Raw genomic sequence first — 21782 nt, forward strand, 5'->3', positions numbered from 1 at the left:
AGTTCACTAGCGTTAGTGTTCCCAATCTGTTAGCTCGATAAAAAAACCGAACCGGAATTTATCGATGTGGATGTTTAGAGCAGCTCAGGTGGAAAATGGTTTTCTTCTTGGCGTTTGTTTTGCGATCGTACAGGAAAATTCAATGAAATATTTCATTAATTTCGTGATATTAGTTACTACAAAATGTGTATTGTAAATTATTGATGATCGATATATAAATATATTTATAACTAGCTGACCCGACAGACTTCGTCCTGTCAAAAAGATTTGTAATGTGGCAGTTTTTGTGCCTACGTATTTTAAAAAATTCTCCTGAACAGAACCATTACCCTGGTGATAGGGCGTTGTGAATAAAAAATAATTAAATAAAACATATATAAGGATTGAAAAGTAAGTAATCGCTTTATTGTTAATCATGTGAATCATAATTATTATTATTATCATTATATTGCTTTGTGGTATACGATGTTTTTTGTTTGATTACCTGGCGCATAGATAAACAAATCTGATGGTTTTCCAACACGGGAACAGGCAACATACAATTGACCATGTGAGAAACATGGGTTTTCTAGATTAATACCACAAACACTTAATGATTGCCCCTGGGACTTGTTTATAGTCATAGCAAAAGCAAGCCGTCAACATGTCTATAGGAAATTTGCCATTACCAATGTCAATGAGTTGTTTAGAGAATATGTTTCCAGATTGGTCATTTTGCAACTCGACACGCATATTCTTGCTTAAATGAAGTACTTTAACATGTTTCCACAAATTGGAGGACTTTAGACATGCATTGAGTTCATCAGCTGGCGTTGATCGTGGAATCACTGGCAATGTTTGACGAAAATCTCCTGCTAATAAAATCATTGCACCACCAAATCGGTTATTATTGCTACGTAGATCTTTTAAGGTTCTGTCTAAAGCCTCCAAAGATTTTTTATGTGCCATCGTGCATTCATCCCAAACAATCAATTTACATTGCTGCAAAACCTTTGCCATTGCAGAGTTCTTCGAAACGTTGCAGGTTGGAGTTTCATTGCTTTGCATATTTAATGGCAATTTTAGTGCTGAATGGGCTGTTCAAGCAAAGTTGCTGCGATTCCCGACGAAGCGAGTGCAAGTGCAATTTTATTTTGTGAGCGAATTGTTGCTAATATTAATGAAATAAAAAAAGTTTTTCCTGTACCACCAGGTGCATCTAAGAAATAAATCCCTCCAGTTTCATCATTTGTTACTTTCATAAGAGTTTCAAATACATACTTCTGTTGTTCATTTAACAGTGGAAGATTTGTTTGAATTTATTCTTTCAAAGCGTTGAGATCATACAGTCTTTCTCGATGCAACTCTTGGTTAAAAGCGTCATGCATTGGACGATTGGGCGCGGTCAGGCCTAATTGAATTAATAGTTTGTTTGACCTTATCAAGCACATGTCCTCAATTGAAATCAATGCTTCATTGTAAATTTCTTCACTGATTTGTATATTTGGATTTCCCATTCTATTCCGTATTTGATACAAAATATCATCACACATATAATCTTTGTACTTCATCCACAAATCAATTGGGTTTGATGGGAAGCATGTAGATATGATTATAGAAAACAATGTTCGTATTTGATGAGTGTGTGATGATATTACAGCATCATTGAGAGTTTGATCCCAATGAGCGTCATTTTCAAGCAATTGCAAACGTTGACAGGCTTCTCTGTAGGATCCACACAATTCACCATCAACAGTTCGTAACTGTTGGAATGATGTTGGGCCACGTACATTGACTAATAGCAGTCGTAAATAAAAACATTCATCATTGCTTGGATGTACTGAATAAATCCGGCCAATCGCATCGGTGGAATATACATCTGTATATCCTGGAACTGGTTTTCCTTGTTTCCGTCGTATAAATCTCCTTGAGGATTGATTCCAGGTATAATATTTTGGCATTTCAGAATATAGCAATGTTTGTGCGAAATCATCGTTTTGGCATGTCTCAAAAAAACTGGTTAATGTAGTAGATGGTGGCTGAGCAGCTCTTTGTACTGCGTTCTGTGCTGTAAAATACACTCTTTGTCCATTTTCTAAATGCACAGCTAAGTGAACAACAGAAGGGTGTCTCTCATGAATAGGAAAAGAAAATATTCGCCAAACTGCTTCATTACTACTGACATAGCGGCCCATTTGGTATTGGGTAACTTCATCATTAGAATTCTCTGCACCAATTCCAATCACAGCCATATCACTCCCTTTGGTTACATATTTGCAAATGTATTTAATCGATTTCACTGAATGGCAAGATTCAACGTTGATGTGTGCTTTGAATGTCTTTGATAAAATGGGTGAATATGGAACAATCCAACGATTATCTATTTCAATATCTTGTTAATTTAATTTGACAATTGTTGATTTTCCATTGTCTGCTGTCGATCTGCGACGATACAATGGATAACCGTCATTACCAGTAATTGTTTCCGATATTAATGTCCGTGGATATCGTTTTGAACATTTACCATCCATCATACACGGTGAATTTTGATTAAGAGTTCCACAGGGACCATGTATCATGTTTTTGATAACTACCTCATGCAATCCAGGATCTACTTGTACATTAGGGATTTCAGCTGATATCACTGCATCAACTTCATTTGGCCTTATCTTTTCAACCAACCAAATCAAAATGTGTGCATGTGGCAATCCTCGTTTCTGCCACTCCACAGAATACATCCAGCAGCGTGTCTCACCAAACACATTATGTTTTACGATGAAATTCATTAAAGATTTCAACTTTTGTCTAAAGACTCTGGCTGTAATATCATGACGATCAATGGATGATTTCCCAGGTAATAACTCCTGCTTAATTTCTATCCATTGCGGATTGCATGTAAATGTGATGAACAAATCTGCTGTACCATAATGACGAACATACGACATGGCATCTTGAGCATATTCGTGCATATGCCGAGGGCTTCCGATGTATGTTGCTAGAAGAATAGTCATCCGACCGACATTCTGTGCATTTCCATCAGTATTAATCGCATCTCGAAGGTGAATATACTCTTCAGATCGGAGTTTGGTTTGATTCAACCTGATGAATGTTAATCTCTCCGTTTCAATTTTAACATACATGTCATCAACATATTTGTGATACAATCGCCGACATTTCAATATGTGATTATCTGCATTTTCCCGAATCATTAGGCGGTATGAATAATAGTTCATTGAACTGACTTTTTTGTTGGTTTCAGAACCTGTAAACAGATTTTGTTTTAATAACATTCAAATATAAAATTAAAATACATAATATAGTGACTGAGATATTATCGCCATAGCTAAACTAATATTTTAGTTACCTGTAATGGGATTTATCATTTTTATTGATAAATCGTAGCCATCTTCACCTTGCCAAAATATAATGGGATATTGCAGTGCATCATATGAGCGGTGTGTTTCCTTTATAGGTTGTAATTGAAAATTCCGACGATGTAAAACAATATCACGGGATTCCAAGTTTTCTCCAACTACAACGATAGCAACTTCATCAATAGTTGGTGCATTAAAACGTCTTGTATGTTGACCTGCAGGTGTTTTATCAGCTCTGATTACAATTTTGTGATTATCGGATGGCATCAGATCCAGGGCAGTTTTAAACAATATAATCAATTGATTGTGTTGATGAAATAAAGTTTGTAATTGTTCTACAATAGACCTTTTTACTAAATTGTTATGTGCACAACGCAGATCAATTTCTTGTGGTGAATTGCCCATAAAATAAATTTGCAGGAATTTGTTGTCGCTATCTGACACTGGTAACAGTGAACCTGCTCTGTGATATATTTGCCCTTGTATCTGTAAATAAAAAAAATATTATGGTGTGGTATAAATTAATGGATTGTCAATGATCAAACTTAAATAATATTTGATCTTAAAAAGTATATATTTAGTTTTAACTAATATCTATCAAATATAAAATATAATAAAAGTGTCACTGAAACTGAATCACCATATAATATGATGACTAGGTGATATATTTCGTAATGATTAAGAAATTGAAGATTAGTAACACATCTTAACTTTGGTGACAGAAAATTTTGTTCGCTAAAATAATTATGAGTAACTGCTATAATACATACCTTGAAAGTTGGCATAAAATTTTCCCGAACTGCATTTGTTGCCCCAAATGAAGTCATTTGAAAGCAATTGTTATATTCTTGAATATGTGTCAAAAAGTGTATAGAATCTGTTCCTATTCCTGAAACCAATGAGTACAATGGTTCTGGTGATGGATCCAATTGTATCAATTTCACTTTACCATTTGCGCAACACAATCCATTGGCATCGTTTTTGTATTTTAATGCCTTACAGTGTGAGCAAACCAAGTTCATAGAACCAATAACAACACATTGGTAGTTACTGTAGTCAATTGACACATCGTAACTGAAAGCAGCTGGATTCAAACTTGCGCGATTATTAGTTGAATGTCGCGCTCGCGCTTCACGCGTTTGTGATATCCGAATTCTTTCACGTTCATTTCCGTCGTCACGTTCTTGTGCAGTACGATTAGATCGGTAATTAGCTTGGTTTATAGCATTTCTGGTTCTTCTACCTAAATTGCTTCGTCTTATAGGAGGCATATCAAATATAAATTATTTTTTCACTAATCACGAACTAAACAAACACTAACTAACTAAACACTCTGCACAAAACACGATATACGAATTTGTTTCGTGTATCACTTGACAATTCATCTGTCATCTGTCAAAAGTCATCTGTAACAGACAACTTTTTTTTTTAAATTTGATATGACTTGAACTCAAATCCTTTTAAGCCGTACGAATTGTTTTATTTATTTAAAATTTGAATTAAATTTTAAACAAATAAAAAATTTTAAATAAATAAAACAATTCGTACGGATTAAAAGGATTTGAGTTCAAGTCATATCAAATTTAAAAAAAAAAAGTTGTCTGTTACAGATGATTTTTGACAGATGACAGATGAATTGTCAACTGATACACGAAACAAATTCAAACAAAAAGGGCTATTTTTAGGGTTTTTCCAGCAATAATTCTAATTTTTCTCGCCGTAAAAACCATCCCTGAACTTCAACGAACATTTTAAAAAAAGATTTGGCCAAATTGGTCCAGGCGTTGTTGAGTTATGCGCTTAGGAACATATTTTGCGATTCATTTTTATATATAAGATGTGCATATATTTGCAAGTTGATTGTTACTTATTTCTGTTGTTTAATGATTTTACGTGTTTCTACCTTTAGTTATATAATCCAGGTAAACTTTTTTAACCTGAACCTATTGAGTAACCCACTTTGGGATTACCACAGAAAACCAGGTCCAATTATTTGAATAAAGAGGACGACCAATTTCCCGTAATCAAACGATGTCTTTCTGATCATCTCTTAAATTGAACCACTCGGATTCATGATACTGCGATGCTATATTGCGTACATGAGCCTATCTATTAAAAAAATAACTTTAGCAATATGTGCTCAACATAAAATCTCCTTACCATTTCACCTCCACAGATTTTGGTACCTTCAGGTCTATAATTTTCAGATATATTGATAAAACCTCTGAATTTCCTCAGATTTTTACTATCTTAGCTTAAAATATGTTTTAAATAATTAACAGTTTAAATTGGCCCTTTAGAACCCTTATTGTTATTAAGTGTTTGTTATCTAGTTGAAATTCAATTTCTGCGAATTTATTTCACTCATAGAAAAAATCACGTGACCTCTAACACCTCAATTAGTCTAACTGCTAAAAAATACAATGGTTTGGCAAGGTTGGAGGGCACAAGACTTTCCATCGGGTAAGTGCTTATGCGAAGATTTTCGACGTGGACTTTGTTGTTGAATGTTGAATTTGTTAAATTAGCTTAATTTTAATTCTAATATATTATTTGTTCATAAAACAAGAGATCATCTTTAATTGTTAGTAAATCCAATAAAACGGGCATAATTATTGTTGAGCTATTGTTTTGTAGGCAGGAAATCATAGAGCTATATATCAAGTTATGATCATACTGTTCACTAAAGTATTGGACAATGAAGTAGTTAAAACGAAGTTTTAATTAGTTAAATTATTAATTAGCATAAACCTGATAAATTAGCTTAAGCTAATATTGATGGCCCTCAAACTTTGATAAAAGATTCAAACTTTATAAAAGTTAGGGCCGATTCTCACAGTGATCCCTTGAAGGTTTTCTATCGGTAAAACTTTATATAACTGTAAAGCGCCTAATTATAATAAAAAAACTAAAATTCCAAACCTCAAAAACGAATATGATCATGAAGTTATTGTGTAAACGCCTTTTCCAGAGTTATCTGTATAAATTTCCTGTGAAACTGGAAATTATTATGAGGAAAGGCAACAGCGGGATAAACGGGATACAAGAAAGGTATTATGATAGATGGTACCATCACATGATGGCAGGTTACCGCTAGTCTCTAAACAAAGTAGTTCGTCTTTAGAAACTTTGATTCAATATTCCCAAAAAGTATAAAGGGTATTTCTCTAAAGGACAACATTAGTTATTCTTTTTTGTTTTCAGTTCAAACTTCTATCTGGACTAATTAAACATTGAAACAAAACTATTTTTAATAATTGTAAATACTAATGTGATATTCAATATTCAAAAGCCATTCAATGTTGCCATAAAACATTTAAAAGCTCTTGCCAGTTGACCAGTTCTACAGTCTTCTATAGATTGTATAAAAATACATTTTGAGTGTTTTTTATAACTTGAATTGAAACTTTATTCAGATAAACTGGTACAACGTATAGAGTAGTACATATTGTTATATGTTGGCAAACCAAACTGCTTCCATATAAATAATGCGATGTAAATTTTGAAGGTTATATTTGAGTTTATTATAGACTTTATTCTGCGGATGATAAAACAAGCGATTAGTGAGATATGTGAAAATATATCATTGGCAATGAGGAATAGCGGGTGAAGCAAAAAAATTAACTGACAAAGGTCGACGAATATTAAAAAAGAATCTGCCCAGATAACATAATACTGCCGCGGCAAAAGTCAGAGAAGGAATCAACACTCACTAGAATAATACTGTTTCGTGCCTACACACAGCGAAATATGTTCAGTCTTAGTTTAAGAGGTGCATCACAATTTCATCATAGATCTTCCTTGGCCAGCACAATAGCCAAACCTCAACATAAGTAGATTTCCATCCCCAACATTATTGAAAAGAATAGGACAAGATTCCGTTGGCAATTGGACAAATTCCGTCAGACACTCTACGAATCTATAACGCGAAGAATTACAGCTTGTTTTAAGAGCAAATGATCACTCAACACCTTATTGACATATAAATATTGGATAAATGTAAGGTGTTTACATATTATTTATCCATCCCCTGTAATTAAGGCTCTATTGTCCATTGTCTGTTTATTGTTCTTACGAAATTTCAACAATTTCACATTTTCTAATAATTCGAGATATGAATTTTAATTTTAAAAATTTCCTCGTCTTTGGGGCTTTCCAATATTGGTCAATTTTTGTTTTTTTGTCCACAGATCGTGCTGGTAGTAGTACGATATATGGTGTAAGCACTATGCTATTTTTCGCAGATTACGATTTTCTGTCTTATGTCCTTTAACTTTGTTTATTATGCTTCCAAATAACAAGGCTAGGCTGTCAACTTTATCGATTAGAATACTCTGATCAGTATCCAACCACTGTTCAGTTGACTGGAGCATATGACAATATATCTATTGGTTTTTATCTTTGACGTTATTTGATAAATATACTTGTCAACCTTTCAGTTTCTGGATATGCAATTGTCCTCACACTTTGTGGATAATGAATAAAATAATACTTTTCCGTTACCATTAACGTAGCTTAATTGGATTTGAGGTTAATACGAGAAATTTCAATGTATGAAAAAGAAATGGGAATAATAGTTTTACTTTTTTTCAAAGGAAACTCCTTTGGTATATTTTTCTCTTTCCATTTCTATAATATCTGATAACTTTTAGAAGGGGTGATGGGTCACAAATATAAACTAGGCGGACGGTTTTTATAGTGGGCTGGGCAGTACCTTATTCTTAATATCTTTAAAATTCTCGACTTGATCGAAAATATGGGAAGTGTTATATATTATTTGGTAGTTTGTATCTGGTCAATTGTCTCAAGCCATTCTCTCATTATAGTTAATTAATTGAAATAATAATATAAGTGCAGAATTAATTTAAAACTTAAAATTTTATATTACATTTTATATTCTCCAATTTTTTTAACTATAAACTATTATGATTTATTAATAGTTTAAAAGGTTACTTAAATGCCGAATGATGTAAAAATTGATAGATAAAAGGTTGACCCTAAAACCAACATCATTATAAACATGGAGTTATAAACATAAAGTTATAAACATAAACTGTTACAAGTGATTGATTACAAAGTTATGTTTACATCAAATGATAAATTATTTCATCATCAATCAACTGAGAATATAAAAGTATACAAAAAATTAATGATTACTAAAATTACAAGAACTTCCGTTGTAAACTTATACATAAACAAAAAAAAACTGTTTCTTATTCTATATATAACGAGCTGTAAAAAAGAAAACCCCAATATCAACCGCAAAACAGATGCAAAATTATGCTAATTAACATAATTAATATGCATTTATAAATAACGATTCAACAAAAACGAGCAGCACCTTCGTCCTTAAAATATGTTTTTGCTTTTTTTGAAACGCGGGTCACACCGAAATGCCGTCGGAAAAAATATTTAAAATATTTTTGAAACTCTGAAATTGCAACCTTAATCTTTTATGGCCCAGGGCAGACGGGGGTGGCGGGTTAAACATAAAACAAATTTTATATGAAAGCGCAAACTTTTACCACCAGTTATTGCATATGTTTTAATTATTTTTTCAACTGTATATTTCGTCGGTTGTTTTTTTTTGTGTCGAGAAATGAAAATGTTTAAAATATGATAAAAGTGATGAATTGCGGCTCCGATATTTAAAATGGACATGAAAAAGCTTTAACGATAAATTACAATTGCAAAATTTTATGACGAATTTTGTAAATAAATTTGGTACATACCAGTGGTGGGCTTTCATTAAAGCGGTATGTTACGTCTTTTTAACAAAATATAGCCGTTAAGAGATTTGTTATCATCGCGAAGACGTGTAGGTACCTTCAGGTCTTATTAATTAAGAACTCTAATTCTTTTAATCTGAAGTCGTATGTTCTACCACCAGAGGTACTTATGGTACCAATCTTGAAAAAAAATTATACAAATGTTAACTACTATTCAAATAAAATCGTTTATACAAAAAATATTTTTTAATTTCCCTCTGTAATTTAAATAATATGTTTAATTCTATTTTTTAAATTTGCCCCCGTAGTAAGTAAACCCGCTTTGCGCGCCCTCAGGTGGTTTGAATAAACAAAACTTACAACTTTATACATGGGTGATCGTATTCTAAGTCTGTCTGTTTTTGGTCTTGATCAAGTACAGATAAGATATAGATAATATAGAAGGAGATCTTAAATAGGCGCATATAAAACAGTGTTTTAGTTTTTTTTTTGTGGTTAGGTGGCTAGAAGTATAAAATTGGCGGGAAATATAAATTTGACCGATTTGGCTTTCAAACTATGTAAGTGCACAAATTTTGTGGAGATAATCAAAAAGGTACTATATATTTTTTGTACCTTTTTTGTAAATATATCTATTCTATAAAACCAATCTTTTTTACATATTTTAAAGTCTCCTTCTACCAACTATGGGTTTATCTGGACTGGACCTAGTAATTAACGTGAGCTCCGAACCACGGTCCTCGGCATTAAGCCTACCGATTGGCGAGTGAGCAACAGAAATCATCCCAGAAGACATCCAGTCTTACCCACCCTGGTTACTGGTGTAACTGGGATCATTTTCCTTGTCGGATTTTACACCTATACCATTTTCTAGGACAATCACAAATATTAAACAATCACAAACATAAATTTACGACCATGCCCCAGCCGGATTGGAACCCACGGCTATCGCAACAGCAGAAGGACCGTCATGTTGCCTTTACTTCTGCACCACCGAGCCAGCTATAGAGACAATTTGATTTATGTATAAAGGATTTCGGTTTAATTTTTTTCGGCTAAGTTTTTATCGGAAACGTCTCTTTCGAATACATTTTAAACATGGCTGACAAAGCAAAATTTAAAAAAAAAACACTTATAAGCAGGCGTTACTTTTCTTTTAGTTTTTTAATTGCTTTTATACAATTTCTCTTTTAGTTAACTAGAAAATAATCTGCTTAAAACTGAAGAATTTTACATGATCGATAAAAGGAGCGATATTGAAGGTTGTGATAAGCTTACTCACAATCATGTTATTAGGGACAAAAAAAATGCTGCGGAAAAGTTGTCAGTAAAACTGTTGGAGATTTTATGATAAAATCTTCAGATTGGGATAGGTATTTGATTTTTCAAGTTATGACTATATTAAATGAAGCGAAATGAATAACTTGCTAACTTGACCAGTATACCTCCGTAATATTTCTTATCATTTATTTCAGAGCATCCAGATATCCGATAATTGATGGCAATGCCCGAACCGAAAAATTTCATTTTTTGGCTGTTACATTTAATTCCCATGTTATGCACAACACTTAACAAGAAATTTTAATAATATTTTAAATGCCTGAGTTTCTCAATACAATCAACTGTATTGAGCACACTCATTGAAATATAATTACAAAAATAATGGATATATAATAATATAATAGAAAGATAATAATTAGAAAAAGGCTGCACGTATGCTCACAAATACCTCTCTCTGATGAAATTTCGAGGCTTCGCTACTACCTTAAGAGCTAACAATGCCTAGGGTCTTAATTAGAAATTCCCCTTGTCATAGCAAGTTAACCACTGGCTGTGATTATAACCCTGAGTGATAAACGAAAACCTTAGCCCTCAGTTCAATAAGACGCGACCTTAATAATACGTACATACGAAGTTCAGATGAATTCAAGAATAATAAACCTTCTTTTGAACTCTCTGCTTCCATCCTGTATACTGAGCTATGAGCCATCTTCATGGAACTTGAATGTATAGTTGTCTCCAACCATAATGATTTTCCAATTTTAAACGACTCATTGAACACTCTTAAATATAAATCCTCCGAGGTTATCAATAGTTTTCTTTCAATTCTTCGTTTTCTGGGATTATTTGTGGTCATTGACCCATAAATAGAACTTATGAGCAGATCTGTTGCTCTATGGGAATATCGGGTAACGAGCTTTCTGATGCATTAGCCAAACAGGATTCTTGATATTTGTGGCTATAACAAATTATCTCTTTTCCAGGGTTAATGTCGGTTATGTCATGCAATAGATGTAAATATCCCTTCGAATTCGAAATGAGATTTCAATTATAATACATTTAACACATCCTTTACTGACATATGCCTGGGTTCCTATGAGGAAAATATGTGTTTTAGCTTGGTGATGACTACGAGAAAATGCCTGTATAGAGAGTTATAAGGATCCTGGATAACCTTGGATCCTTTACATAGTACTTTATATATATCATTTTATATCAAGTTATATAGTTAATATTTATATAGTATAGTCAAATATATAGTAGTGTCAAGTTATATAGTATAGTTAACCGTAGATGTGCCTTTGATGGCCTTCTGAATAGCTGGATCAAAATGTCTATGGTATACCCTGAATTAAATATTTTCCCAAGTTTTGGGGATCCAAATTCCAATAGTCTACGGCTGAGAAACTGAGCTACTGCAATCCGAATTTGGTGGGCGTACACCATAAACTACTACCATCCATCCAAATCAGAGTAGATTGTACTAGTTCAGAGTTTTAACCTCTTTATTTCAGATCTGACGAGAAAAGAGCACATTGACGTCGCGTTTTACGCTAACGACACTGCTTTCTTCACGGCCGCCAGGTTCGAAGTTACAATTCATGAACGTTTACAGAAGCACCTCGATCATTCGGTCAAGTGGTTCAAATTCTGGAGGTTGCAAATCAACCCCCTGAAAACCCAGGCCATCATTTTCCATAAGAAGCGTTACGCACTGCGCGTCTCGCAAATTAAAATCGACACCGCAATAATTCCATGGCTGGATGACGTCACGTACCTAGGTCTTCACTTCGACCGGCGGTTCGGTTGGCATTCCCAAATCCAGAAAGCAATCCAAAAAGGTTCGGAGATAGCAAACCTGCTACTTTCTCTGATCTGCCCTTCTAGCAGACTTCCCATCTCCATCAAATGCTTATTTTATAAGATGTTAATTCGGTCCGTACTCCTCTACGGATCTAATGTCTACTTCCAGTTTGTTACACCCAACTAGGTCAAACGGCTGCAAGTTTTCCAAAATAAGCTCCTCAGGAGAATATTAAACGCTCCATGGTTTGTCAGAAATAATCAAATTCATAGAGAAACTGACACTCCAGAAATCAAGTAGTTCATATCTCAATAATTCCACAAACAACAACTCAGCTCAAGTTCTTCTAAAAACGTGCTTGTTCGCGAGCTGGTCGACATGCTGGGAGCTTAGCACCGCGTCAGCGCCAAGCTCCCCCCCTTTTCCAGGCTGAAACGACCTCATGCGTCGCTACAGTCATAACTTTTGCCCTCATACAACAGAATCCAGTTGTGTGTTAACTCAGATTCGCGAATCAATAGAATCGCCGGGCCCTCGTGCCCGATAACGGCTGCCCGATCAGCGGGTGCCATATCCCCAAATTTAATGCAGTAGCAGTAGCGATCCATAGGGGTCAACTGTGAGGCGGTTTCGGTTTAGTGTATTGGTAAGTCCAGAGGCAGTCCCACATAACCCGGTCCAACTTGTCACTCTAGGACAAGTCTCCGCGAACAGGTATGCGTCATGCATTCCACAGCCTGGTTTTTAGGCCAGAACAAAAAAAACTAGTTCAGAGCGACTTCAGTCCGCCTTTTACAGCTTTGCAGACTGATCTATGATGCTTATGCCTGACCTGAATTTACGAACCAGGTGTGCTTTTCAAAGCTTAAATATTTCCTTATGAGAGTAGTGTAAGGCTAGCGTCTTTAAGCGTCTTCAATCAACCAAGTTTCCTAACCTTACAAATTCAGCTACAATACTTTTGTCTGAACTGAATTTCAACCTGGCTTTTTTTCTTCATAATCAGTGTAATTCTAGTTAATTGAATTAATTTAAAAGAGAACAGCCTTATGATCTCCCGGGATCCTATCGACTATTTGAAACTCGGGCACATGACGATACTCAAGGTTTAGATATATTTAATATAAACTAAACTCCTGTGTTTAGACGCCTTACTCATACTACTATTCAGTACTAACATAAGCTCACTGCCTCTTTACTTCGAATACAGTCTTCGTAAACACTGTCGTATCACTCGCGCGATATAACATACATTCCTGTTAGTTTCAGATACTGTCATTTAGTATTATATTATTTTAAATTTTTTGCGTATAATGTCAAGAAAAATTTCTACATTTATATATTTATATATCATTTTAAGGTAAATATCTTTACTCATATTTTACTTTACAAATTTATATGTTTTAGAATATTTTACAATGCTTTGATGTCATCAAAACCGTTTCAATATAATTACTGTTTAGTAATATTAGGTGGTACAAAAATTGGTACAACATAAAGTAGGCGATGCATTGGGAAATGATGAAACAACCAATAAAAATAAGAACTAATATTTGGAATTATATTATAGGATATTAACGAGCGGCAAAGCGCTTGTACCAAAGAACCAGTCCTTCCAGATACAATCACACCAAAATACTGACTGAAGTACTATTTGGAACAGCCCAAAGAGACGTTGTGAAGAAACCAACTAGAAACCTTATCTGAGTCTCATAAATAGATGGAAAGTGATAGTACTCAGTAAAAATCCGTATGTCTACTAATCCATAATCGTACTTACTACTAAGTATATCCATTTAATATATTCAACTGAGGTGGCTAAACACCTACAGTAACCCTTTCATTCGGTTTTAGCAGCTTGTAACACGCTCTAACTTGTACCATATACACAGCAAGATTTTATTATTTTGACTTGGTACTAGTCCATGACTTTTGCACTTTGGATTGTCGTAACACATTCATTCTTCATCGTCAGTTTACTTTATGCCGCAATAAAGCCTTCTTGTTAATCTCCCAAATAATGAAACCACGATGTCGTAATGTTCTAAAAAAGCATCTACAGTTATCATGTGTATACTATCGCACTCCCCCCTTTATCTCTTTCCTATCGCATGTAAAGGTCTGGAAAAACTAAACAGTTTAAACTCATCAACTATTAAGCCGCCATGTTTTTGACATTTTGAATTTGATTTTCACCCAATCAGTCTTTCAGTTCACTGTCTTCTAATGTTTTGGTGCTCTAGGATATTTCTTGTCATTGACTTCAAAATTAATCCTTCTAAGTCGTTCACACCAAAACCAGTAGTTAAGAGCACCATACGTTTCTAAAAGCTTTTGATGGGCTTTGCCAGCAGATTTCTTTAAATCACATTTGAAATTCTGTGAAAATTAATTATATATAGATCCCTAATTTTTATTTTAAAACTTTAATAAAACAATTTAATTTCTTTATATATATTTTTAATCACAAACATAAATTTACGACCATGCCTCCGCAGGATTTGGCATAATTTAATTTAAAGTGCTTTAATAATTCAAGAAACATATTAAAATATATTTATAATACAGGAGATAAATAAACTAAAACAATAAAAGGGAAGGCCTGATCCTTATAAGAATAATTGACGTTTCTACACGACCCCTATAACAATATATTTAAAAAATCGCTTCCATTACAAAATAATATATAAGAACACTAAACCCGAAGAAAGGAAGATAAAAGAAAAAGAAGACTAGAAACGAAATAGAACGGGTAGCACAAGAAAGGTCGAGAAATTTCTAAATCTTCGAGAAATTTATGCAAATAACCGCAACATAAATTCCTGAGAATATAAAAAGACCAATCATCGTCTAAAGAGGAGCGTGTAAAAAGATAAAGTAGGATTTTAAGGGAAACCTTTTTTGACATATTTTTATTTAATATTTCGGTGTGGGTTGCCAGTTCTAGAAAGAGAAAATTACATTTTATTTTATCCGCGAATGTCTTGGAACTATTGTCAGTGATATTATCCGTGGCATATTTTATATTAAAGGATATAACAGTAAATCTATTAAAGTATACGTTTTTCATACAAAAGAGAAACATAATATTCAATGTATTTGGCCTATAAATTAGTTTTAAAGGATTTTTTTTTAATTTGTAGATTTATTTAAAAAATCGGTACTATATATTTTATTTAAAGTAATGTCCATCGATAGCCGTTATATATCACATATTTCAGACAATTTACGAATTCCATCTCCATCATCCTTTACGAATTGAGCCATATTTTTGTATCTTTATAATAAGTGAAGCGCTGCTCTGACAGGTCACGACTCATATGTCGGGACAAGTACAAATCCGAAGGAGCAAAGCTTGGAGAATACGGCGTGTGGAGTAGCACTTCCCATTTTAATGTTTGCAAGTATGTTTTCAATGGTTTTGTACCATGTAGTCGAACGTTGTTGTGTTTTTGCTCGTATTCTGTCCGTTTTTCGCGCAGTACTTTGCTTAAATGCATCAACTGTAGTCGACAGGGATTTCCATTGATGATTTCATCGAATAATGATTTCAAATAAATATTTTCCAATATGTTTGGCTGTCTGGAACGCTATTTATCTTCGATATCAAAATCATGTATTTTAAAACGCCAAAACTAGTATTCAGATGTTGAAATCAACGTTTTATGGTTGTGACAAGCTTCACACTGTATTTGATGACCTTCAGATGGAAATATTAATATAAAACTCCCCGCAAATGCTAGGTATACATTCAGATATGTTCAACGATCATTGAAAAAAAGTTTGTTCACACTTCGACGAAATGGCACATACTGAAAATTAAACCCCTTAAATGAGGCTTCAACATAAAATTCGTTACAAATGTATCGGTTGCGATTTAATACCCAGTAACACGATTTATTGTAAATCTTTTAATATTAAATTATAAACCGATATAATTTAGAAAAACTTTGTTGTTTGGTTGTTTTTGAATAATTGGGTTGAGGAGAAAATAAATATGTTTTTCAATACGAATTAATTCATTTAAATTTCAAACACTGTTCGATGATATAAGTGATGGCTTGAATTGATTTGACCTTTTGCAACATTTCTTGGTAAAATCATCATTTTCCAACAAGTTATAATATTTCCGGGCGAAAAACTCAACGAAGCAATCTTTAAAAGCCCTTTTGAGACTAGTGCTAGATCATTATGATAGTTTTGCAGAGCCCGTAACAAATATTAGTCGAACATTAAAAGTCAGGGTTATACAGGGGATGTTTGAAAGGACCAAAACTACCCAGCCAATGTCGTTTAATTTCTGCTGAATCACTAAATATGTGGCCTGCCGCACTTATTATTATATTATTTTCTTATTCATAAATTCTGGCCATTCCTTAAATTGATTAAAATGTTTCTAGCAACTTATTATGAATAATCAAAGAATTAGCTTGAAAGAAGGCGAAGGTTCTCCGGGATTCGACCATCATCTTTTTCGCACATTATTGGCGTTCGTGATCTTTTCACCGTCTGCAATAATTTGTCTAAAAATTACTCGATTTGTTTTCATTTCAGCAATGAGTACTTAACACACTGGCTGAAAAGTCTTAGGCCTAACACATGGATGGCGCTAGTTTTTTGTATTCACTTTTTAAGTCAGTACTAACCTGCAAAAAAAGCTGTTGAAATTTCATGATATTCTAGTTATAACTTTGCGAGTTATTGTGCTAATAGTGATACTATTTTGGTTATATTCAAAACAATGCATCACAAACAATTTTGTGTTTTAATTTTACACTGCTCGTTGACGGCAAAAAATACCGTTCAAGCGAAGAAATGGTTTGAAAAATGTTATAAGGACTCCGCTCCTTTAGAAACAACAGTAAAACGTTGGTTCTTTGACCACACGTGGTCGTAGAGATATCGATGATGCAGAACGCAGTAGTCGTCCAAATGAGGTATTAACACCAGAAACATCAATAGAATCCACAAAATCGTTTTGAATGATCGTATATTGAAGTTGCGTGAGTTTGGCTATGAGAAAGCCTTCTTCAAAGTAGATACCGCGTTTGCTCACTATTGACTACAAACAAGAACATTTTAATACTTCTGAGCAGTGTTTGGTCATATTTAAACGTAACAAACCAAAATTTTTGCATCTATAGATGACAGTGGATGAAATATGAAACACCGGAATCAAAACGTTCGCCATCTGAGTGGACAGCAAATGGTGAACCTCGTCGAAAGCGCCCGGAAGCACAACAATCTGCTGGAAACATTATGGCCTCGTATTTTGGAATGTGTGCGGTGTAAAATCCCGTGACTACTTGAACTGACTTCTTGAAAAGTTAAATACCATGAATAGTGAATATTATATAGCATTATTGAAGCATCTGGAGCCAGAAATTGCAAAGAAACGACCGCATATGGTAAAATAAATGTGTTTCATCAAGACAACGTACCATATCACAACTCAATCAAAACAATTACAAAACTGCATGAACTAAACGTTGCGTTGCTCTCACATCCCCCGTATTCGCCAGCAACTACTGGTTATTTGCAGACATAAAAAAATCCGAATGAAGAGGTTATCGCTGAATCTGAGGCCTATTTTTAAGCAAAAGATAACTTTTTTTACAAAAATGGTATTCAAATATTAAAACGGCACTGGAATGGTTGTGTTACTCTTAATGGAAATTACGTTGATAAATAAAGCCAATTTTGAACAAAAAAACGCGTTTTCTGTATTAGGTCCAGGACTTTTCAGCCCATTTGTAGTTTCGTAGCGATTGTTTAGTGATTATTTATTCCATTAATGATTATTTAATTATTAGCGATGTTACGAGAACAACTATGTTAGTCTACCTAGATATTTTTATATATTTCATTGACTTATACAACTACTACCTGGCCATTTTAAACATCGAGATTTCCAGAACGAAAAACAGCAAACCAATTCTGATACTGAGATTCACATAAACTCTCGCTACTATAAACATCGCACTTACAAAAACATTCGATAAACCTGCACTGCACCTTTCCCTTTTCAAAAGTAAAAAATATCGTAAAAACGATCTTCCACAGTATTCATTTCCAAAACTCAATAACTTTTGAGTGAGTAAATAAATGACGCTAATTTTCACTTGTAATATTGCTATGGGTTGATGTTTCTCAAACTCGCTATGGTATAGCTTAATTAAATAAGTATTATAGGACTACTAGCAGATTCAAGACATCATGTTCAAATGTCATTTTTAATGTATTTAGAGCGATGTGTAATCCATTTATCAAAGATTTTAATTGAAAACTGATGTCGTGGAAATTCATTGATATTTGACCTAGCAACAACAAAATTGTAATTTCATCTCTTGAATATATTCCTGAATATGACGCGCACTACCAATATATGATAATGGAAGAATATATGCGATACGATGCTGTCGATATCAGTTGCCCATCTACGTTAGTGATACTGAATATATATATATAGTGTTGATAACTAGTAACTAAGTACAGTATATATCGATCTGTCAAATACCAATTCACATAAACATGCAAAAATTTCATCAATATCAGTCCAGAAGAATTATATGTATAAAGTTATAAATTACTGTTTTTATTTTCTGTATAATAGATGTTTTGTAAACCTCTAAATAATGTTCCCGCCTAATAGCTTCGACATAATTTTTAAATTTATAAGGACAATAGGAACAAACAACTAATATGAAACCACCCACGTTTATATAACGCGACTGAAATTACTTTCAAAAACATGCCAGGTGACAGATGGTAGTAACATTTTCTCTCTATACGCGTGTGTAATTTGAATACTTCCATTCATGCATTGCATTTTATGTAGGGGGTTGCAGTGCTATTATACAGTTAAATTAATTAAAGAATTTAAACAGTCGTTGTATTTTTAACTATTAAAAAAATATGTCCTAAACACTATATTTACTGTAATTTTTTGTTAGCGGTAATATAAATGGGCCTACTGTAAATCTAGTGATAATAAAATTTCTTCCAAGGACTACCACAAACGACAAATATAGCGAACTTGTCGAGGATTTGATCCACTATGACTAGCAAATCAAGCAAAAAGTTTCTGCAAACCATACTGAAATTTCCAAATAATGTTTAGGTTTTATAATAGATAAAAATTATTGCAATTTTGTAATTCCCACAGATGAATGACGAAAAATTTTTCAATGACGGAATGAACATATCTGTCAGACGTTGATGACAAGAGATGTATCTTGATGGTAATAGTACTGAAAAATAAATATAGTCGTTCCATATACTGAATATATATCGTCACGGCGTTGAATCCATTACCAATAGTAGTTTGAATTTTTTTTTAAACCAAACTTTATCTTACGTCTCAATGTATTCTAGTTAAAAATAGATGCAATGCTGTGTGAACGAGATTATAAATAGATATTATAAATCGGCAACGTAGTATTGACGCTTTGCTTGTTCTGATAAGTAATCTGATTAATACTTATGTTTAATTGAAAATACCGAAGCTAACAAATAGTCAGTATCAGAAATAGATTTTGTCTCTAATCAGTTACTCTGAGCAGAAACGAAATGAATGAAAAACGAAACTAGTCTTGTCAGTTAAATGTTTTAAAGAAGTAAGCATTCTGTCTGATGGGACCTGGTTGTATCGTATATCAACTGCTGAAATCTAAAAGAACAGTTCACACTAATCGTTACCGACAACACATGATCAATTTGAACTGCATATTGATTGAAAAATGTCCACAATACAGACACATCATAAGGCAATTTTGCATGGCAACGCATTTTCTCATACAGCAAAACCAGCCAAACTTTACGTACCACTTTTTCGCATCTACGGAGCGCAGACTGCAGACTAGCACTTCGCCGATTTCGAAGAAGTTTAAAAAATGGGTCGATGAATGGTTTAGCTGGAAGCAGAGACTGTTCTTTTGGAGTGACATTTGACTGTTCTATTGTCTGAGAAATAGGCAAAGTGTATAGAATGAAATGGTCAATATTTTTAAAATATATATTTTAACAAAATATTGGGTTTGCATAATATGTGTTTCTTTTAACAAAACAAAGCAGCAAATAATCACCGACACACCTGGTATATTGTATAATTAAAATAATCAAACTAATAAGATTAACTGGCTGAAGGAACTTGAATAATACATTAAATATAATAAACAATTTAATATTTTGACTTAAAATAGATTTTGGTATGCTGTTTTCGTAATTGACAGTATAAATGATATGTCTCGTATTGGACTTAGTGCTATTAAAAGCTTTTTGGTGCCAGTTTGTTATCACTTGTAACGTTCGCTGAAGTAATGGGTGTTAAAATGACGTTAATGACACTTTCATAAAACAGTCATTTGTCTTTGTCACGGCGCACTGAATTATTCGAATTTTTCCCAATATTTGGGTCAAATGAGACCTTTTTTTTCTGTAGGCCATTATGTAAAGACCCAAAGTAATATTGATATTTTGTCGTGCTGTGAGCCGATTGCTTACCGAATAACCATATGTTTAATGTAATCAAATTAGTTTTGTTTGTATCCTGGGTAGTTTGAGCTTTCACTCTTTTACCAATATATTATTTGTATTAAAGTGGTAAAAAATATTTCGTTATAAATAATTCATTGTAGCATAAGGACCCAAATTTGACAGTACAGTTAGGTAAAAAAATACTTAGTTACTTATCCTTTACTAAAATATAATAGTTTATTGAAATATTTTATTATCATATTAAGTTTTTTCTATATTAAATTTTAAACTTTAGAAAAATATGGATAAACGGACCAATTAATCGAGCAATTAGATTTCAAAATTGCGAATATATATAGTTTATTTATTATATGTGTTGCCGTGAAACTGAATATGATATAGAAAATCTGCGGGAACACATAAAAAAACGAACAAAAATATTGTGATGGACTATATGTCAAACTTTGTTTAACAAATCATATACCCCATGTATTTGTCATGTGATTAAGTTTGCCCTGTTTAAATGTTTGAGAAATAAGTGGTTCAGTTCTGAAGATGTTTACTGATAAAGGGAAAATACAAGACCTCGAAAATTAATTGTGGTATGAGAAAGTGTATAAAAATATCAGGCCAGACTATAAAAACAGCTTTTGAAGATTCAAACATAGTTTTTATAAATACATTACTACAGAACAAATAATTGTTATAATCTTAATAGTTATGTATTGTAATGTTATTACTAAGAACGTGTAACCGAACTAGCCTGCCAAAGCCGTTCGGTTGTCAAACGTACGCAAAATTCTTCAAAACAATAGTGATAAGAGGTTATAAACCGGCAAACGTTATTTTAAAGCTTTGCTTGGTTTGATAAATTTCAAACAGCTGTTTATTATTACTCTGATTGAAAAATCCGAAGCCAGACAGAACAGATTGCGTCTCTAATCAGTCAGTTTGAACAGGCAAAATATACTGGAGACCTCCTCTTGTCAGTAAAATTCGTTTATCTCACTATAAGCATTTTTACTGTTAAATATTAATTTGCTGCGATTTTTATTGAAAATATTTTTAACGTGTTGCAACTGCTCTGAATATTGGTATCGACACGGTTAAAAAATTAAAAATATAATCATATATAATAAT

General features: G+C 33.2%; 2 protein-coding genes across 3 annotated transcripts in view; both read right to left on the reverse strand.

Annotated features, from left to right (window-relative positions):
- The window catches only part of LOC143206967 (uncharacterized), a 354807-nt gene that overhangs the window by 197411 nt on the left and 135614 nt on the right, over positions 1-21782 (reverse strand). The window lies entirely within an intron of this gene.
- On the reverse strand, positions 2375-3870 carry LOC143189152 (uncharacterized). Of its 2 annotated transcripts, XM_076393818.1 has the most exons (3): positions 3569-3870; positions 3344-3511; positions 2375-3241 (listed from the first exon to the last, which is right to left on the reverse strand). In XM_076393818.1, the coding sequence occupies exons 1-3, from the start codon at positions 3756-3758 to the stop codon at positions 2376-2378; spliced, it is 1224 nt and encodes a 407-aa protein (XP_076249933.1). In that variant the 5' UTR covers positions 3759-3870; the 3' UTR covers position 2375. The 2 variants fall into 2 exon arrangements, with proteins under 2 accessions (XP_076249933.1, XP_076249932.1); XM_076393817.1 differs by having other exon boundaries at positions 3344-3870.

This window comes from Rhynchophorus ferrugineus, unplaced genomic scaffold (genome assembly GCF_030347505.1).
Source record: "Rhynchophorus ferrugineus isolate W39M unplaced genomic scaffold, kcgeb_rfMv2 rfM1, whole genome shotgun sequence".
Classification (NCBI taxonomy): Eukaryota; Metazoa; Arthropoda; class Insecta; order Coleoptera; family Curculionidae; genus Rhynchophorus; species Rhynchophorus ferrugineus.

Coding starts and splice junctions, on each gene's coding strand:
- LOC143189152 (XM_076393817.1), bottom strand. CDS start 3,758: ATGGGCAATTCACCACAAGAAATTGATCTGCGTTGTGCACATAACAAT. Junction 3,242..3,343: donor AATGATAAATCCCATTACAG/GTAACTAAAATA, acceptor ATCTGTTTACAG/GTTCTGAAACCAACAAAAAA.